Genomic DNA, 5372 nt, shown 5'->3' with positions numbered 1-5372 from the left:
TGTTTTTCTATTTCGAAAATGTTACAGTTTGCCGGTTTGGACAGACCCAACCAGTTTTTTTCGCGTGCGCACGTCATCCGGTACGATTTGGTCGACACCTCGACATGTTTTTTCTTTTTTTTCGAAAATACATAGCTCTATTGAAGCCAAAAATTGTATTAGTACTTGCTTGTGCAGGCATAAGTGATTTGTATACAAACCCATAGTTGGCAGGGTTTAAAATTTTTTTGTTTTTTTTTTTTTGTACTTACACGCCAATGCGCCTCTAAGTATGAGCATAAGCGTGGCTGTTTTTGTACAAAAATGTCTCATATGTATGTATGTACATATTTATGTATATGAAGCTCGCCTCTGCTAGTGTTTGACTTTGCGGATTCTTTTATTCGAATTGCTACAAATTTTCGATTTTTTTTCTTTTTGTTTTTTAAGCATTCGAACTCTTTCCTTTTTTAATACCTCCCTCTACTCTGAGTGTAGTATATAATAGTTGTCACCGCTTGTTGACAGCATCACAACATCGTTGTTAGTTCATCGTCAAACAGCGCCTGGCTGTCATAGTACATAGAAAATTGTTGAATCCTTCGTAAATTCAAATACGTGGTGTGTTTGCAAATTTTAATAATTTGAAGCAATGGCAAGCAAAGTAAGTGAAATTTAGTGCTGCAGCGATTTAATTAGAAATAATGAAATTAAAAAACAAAAAAACACATAATAATAATGGCAATATTGTGTACTTCAAAGGATACGCGTACACAAAAAGAAAAATTCGTTCAAAAATTCACTTCCTGTGAAAAACATATTAACAAAATTGTGTATAAAAAACAAACTGTCAGAAACACAAAAGTCGCTAAGAAAAGGGACATGACAACGGATAAGGCACACAACGGTGTTTACTCTTCCCACAGGAAATAGTAATTGTTTAGCGCGGAAATTCTTTGTGAACCTTTGAATGGTATTTTTTTTTGTTTTTGCTTTCAAAATGATTAATGGAAACGCTTTGTGATATAATAATTAGTAAAGATTTTTTTTTCAGAAATTTAAAATTTTTTTAATGAAGCAGAAAAGCAAACCAAAAAATTCTCCAAATTAAATGTCGAATTAAAATCACAACTAAAAAAAAAAAAAACAAAAAAGTTAAAAAATCCATATTTTTTACAATTATTTTATAATTATAGATGTTTTAGAAAATAATATGAGAAAACTTAATATGTTTTTCGGTATAACACAATCCTAGGGAGTGAAAAATGCGAACTTTACTCTTTCACATACATTTTTGGACAACAAATAAATATTTTTTAGGAACACAAATAATTTTTACTGAAAAAATTTCAAAATTAATCAGAAAATAAAATTTTCCTCTACATAGTGATTATATCTATGTACATATGTATATTTGTTATAAAAGTTTAAAGAAAAAAAAAAATTGTTTGAAGGTATATTTTAACAATTTTGCGAAAAATTGCAAATTACTTTTATATTCCGCAAATAATTTCTCCATGATCAAATAATCGGTTCTAAACCCTATCTGAATTATGGAAATCGGTTAACGTGGTCTAAAGTTTTGCGGTAACATTCATAAAAAAATATTCCGATGAATTGATAACCTCCTCCTTTTTTGAAGTCGGTTAAAAAGCAATGAAACAAATTTAGTAATGGTTTTTCGCCAGCCGTAATAGATTTTGTAGAAATTTATAAAAAATTAAAATTTCGCTACAAAAAAGGTTTTAACTTTATTTATACGTCTTTAGAGCAATTTGTACCAGCAAAGGAAAAACCGATAAACTGGAATTGATAAAAACTCAAAATTTCCTGCTTTGGAAAAATCAAAATTTACCTGTCAAAATATTCTCAATTTTGATTATGTCCAAACATTTTTACTGAATTTTTTTTCGCATAGAAAAGAATTCGAAATACTCACCTCTCTCACTTCGCTCTTCCTTACAGTTCTTGATCCTCTTGTCCCTCTTGGCGTTGGCCGGCTCCAGCTTGGCTGGCGTTGCCACCTACTCCTACAACCCGTACGCCGCCTACCATCACGTGCCCGCCGCCGTGACCACCTACGCCAGTCCCGCCCACCAAGTTGTGTATCACCATGCCGCCCCCGCATTCTACCATCACGCGCCAGTCGTCACAAAGTCATACGTCGCGCCAGCGCCCCTTGTTGCTGCCGCTGCACCAGTTGTTAAGACCGTCGCTGCCGCTCCTGCTGTACAAGTAGCCGCTGCTGCACCCGTTGTCACTAAAACTGTTGTCGCTGCTGCACCCGCACCCGCTACCATCGTAAAAGAAGTTGAGGTCGAGTCTGCTCCCCGCTACGATTTCTCCTACGGTGTGCACGACTCGCTGACCGGTGACATCAAAAACCAAGCGGAGACCCGCACTGGCGGCAATGTTGCTGGCTCCTACAGTCTCGTAGATGCCGATGGCTACAAGCGCACCGTAACCTACACCGCTGACGATTTGAACGGCTTCAACGCTGTGGTGCAACGCGAACCAATTGTCGCTAAAGTTGCTGCAGTTGCTGCGCCCGCCGTGCAACAAGTTGTGTCTGCCCAACCAGTCGTTCCCGTGCAACAGCAGTACTTGCAATACTTGCCACAACAGCCCATTGCTGCCGCTCAACCAGTAGTGCCAGCCGCCGCCGAGCCAGTGCCCGTTGAGTACCCCGAACAGCAACCAGAACTCGCGCAACAACAACAACCGGAACAACCACAATATCCACAGAACCAACACTACCCACCCTACCCGCAACCAGAAGGTGATGACTCCGATGTCGTCGATGTACGCTCTGTCAACAATAGCAACAATGCTGAGCCATCCAACGAAGCTGCCCCCGCACCTGTGGCGGAAGCGGCGAAGGAAGCTTAAGCTACGCAAATTGTGATTTCGAGGGTGTTTTACTAAAAGTTTAGTTTTCCTCGCGGAAAGCGTAAAAATGAAGATAAACGCATTGTTGGCAGGTTAAAAGATTTAAATTAATAAAACGAACGAATGAATGGAAAATTAAATTTCCAGCGAATTTACTGAAGGGGAAGAAAGTGGTTAAGCTCGAATTTGGGGTGGGCGTCTTGGCTTTGTCTTACAAATGAAGGCAAATTATTTTTGTATGCAACGAAGCATTCCTTTCTAGGATTTGTGCAAATTTTTAGTGTAAATATTTTGAGATAAAAATACTCGTATAGCTTGGTGTTAGGGGAAAGCTTTCCTAGATTCCAGCACTTAGGAAAAAATGCACATAAATATGTATAGGTGACAGCTCCGCTAATGTTGAATTATGTTATTAAAGATAAAAAGAACCTTTTCCTTTTTATCTTTCCAATGCTGAGGAGCTCTATCCCTTCCTCTATCCCTTCCGTCCACGACCAACGTATCAAGCCGCTAAACCCCTTAGGTTTTTACGTTGCATATTTTTAGGCGGAAAATTTAAATTTTTGGTGATCAAATTTTAATGGAGACGCTCCTGGAATATGACTGCATGCCTAAAATCTATTTAATATGGACTGTATCGAAACTTATAGTGTTTCGTTTCTACCAAAAAAATTTGCACGTCTCTCTTTTCGTATAATGTCGATAACGATGCTTAACTGGGAGTTAGAATTAAATAGACATTGTGCAAACGGCCCTTAGGGTGTAAATAAAAGGTAAGTAGTTGAAAATGCGAAGCTTCGCATTTGAAAGGTTCCAAGCTCGTTTGGTAGGAATACTGATAGGCAAAAAATGGTCTGAGTGGCAACACTTACGACAATGTTATGAAATGCGTGGGCCATAGAGCTGCAAAACTTTCGATTGTACCTCGACAGTATCGACAGTTTTTTTTTTGGAAAAATATCGATTGTTTTCGGGCGATAGTCGATAGTGCCGGTGCATTGAAATTTTGTGATCTTTACTTAAATAAGTGACGCTGTGAATTTAACTAAGGAAAATATTTAAAATTTCACGATTAAGATGCAATATTTATACTTACATATGTGCAATATTTACATTTACATATGTACATATGTATGTATATATTATACACATTTTGTTCGGAGTTGAAGTTTCCCTACATATACAACACGATAGTATACGATACTATCGAAAATATCGATACCAGATAAAAACGACCATTCATGATGAGTACTAAAACCAGAATCCAAGATACCTTCTTAGCGAATTTTAGGATTTTTTAGAACCCTCCTTTTGTTACTTCCACGAGGATAATGAGGAACGCATCCCCAAAGCAGTTCAGACGCAAGTTTGCCAGCGCTGCACAGTGCACTATGTGCTCCACCGTCTCATGATCAATTTCACATATCCTACAGCTATCACTACTCACCAAACCCCTTTTTAAGCGCGTGGTTAGCTAACAAATTATGACCAGTTATGAGACCCACCAGAAGTTTAAAGTCGTTCCTTGGTAATTTACGTCTAAGTTTTGTTCGTTTAAGGTCATGTGACGTGGGCATGGCTCTGGATACTTTGCAGCGACGACGCCCTTAAGTATTTTAACTTCAAATGTTTATATGCATTTCCCGCAGTAAACAAGTCGGCTGTTCCTACCACGCTTTTGGAGCTTTTTTAGGCTCTATTTTAATCTCACAAGAATAAAGTGCAAAAATGTCCTTTAGTAATGTGAACGGAAAAGCATGGTATAAACAAACCAGCAACAAGACAAGTAGACAAATGTACAGCATACATAATAGACCCCTTATTGACCTTATTTATTTGCAATTACAAAGAAGTTCAGGCACACAAATCTATATGCAGTGAGCTCCCGCCTCCGCCGGAAAAGCTTTAGGGTAAGCGCATAGTGTAGCGGCGGGCAAAGCGACGATTACAAACGTGAATTTCTCAATGCGAACGCATATCGACCGCTGAGTGGAAGATCGACCTATCTCGGCAGCCAGTCCCAAAACGCCATATATCAGCTGCCGCTCTAAAAACGCCCTATCTCAAAATATCGGGCCATAACCGCCAAAATGACGTAAGCAAAATTTTTTTCAAAATTTCCTTTTTATGCAGAAATGCATCTAGATGCTCTAGGAATAATTCTGCATCAAAAGGGAAATTTTGAAAAAAAAAATGTCGCTTACGTTATTTGGCAGTTAGGGCTCGATATTTTCAATATATTTTCAGTTGAGATAGGCCGCTTTTGAACCACATTTTGAGATAGGGCGTTGTTCAAAAAAATTCTGAAATAGGGCGTTCTAGAAAAGTTTTCTGAGGTAGGGCATTCTCATGTGTATAAAGTTAGCGAAACAACATGAAGAAAAAAATGTCGCATATACCTATGAATTTGCCGTTTTTTTGCCGTTAATTAGTTGTGGAAAAAATAATTTTGTCGCTCTTGTATTTTTTTAGATATAAGGTGTTTTGCTAACTTTATATAAAGT

General features: G+C 38.0%; 1 protein-coding gene across 1 annotated transcript; it reads left to right on the top strand.

Moving 5' to 3' along the window:
• Nucleotides 1–631: 631 nt before the first annotated feature.
• LOC108381252 (cuticle protein 19.8-like) lies at nucleotides 632–2885 on the top strand. The gene is made up of 2 exons (XM_017637670.1): nucleotides 632–643; nucleotides 1945–2885. The coding sequence occupies exons 1-2, from the start codon at nucleotides 632–634 to the stop codon at nucleotides 2866–2868; spliced, it is 936 nt and encodes a 311-aa protein (XP_017493159.1). The 3' UTR covers nucleotides 2869–2885.
• Nucleotides 2886–5372: the final 2487 nt, after the last annotated feature.

The sequence above is a fragment of the Rhagoletis zephyria genome, unplaced genomic scaffold (assembly GCF_001687245.7).
Source record: "Rhagoletis zephyria isolate East Lansing unplaced genomic scaffold, Rhagoletis_zephyria_1.1 Rzeph_scaffold_21900, whole genome shotgun sequence".
In the NCBI taxonomy this organism is placed as follows: Eukaryota; Metazoa; Arthropoda; class Insecta; order Diptera; family Tephritidae; genus Rhagoletis; species Rhagoletis zephyria.
The sequence above is the reverse complement of the archived record's forward strand: the minus strand, read 5'-3'. Positions and strand labels throughout refer to the sequence as shown.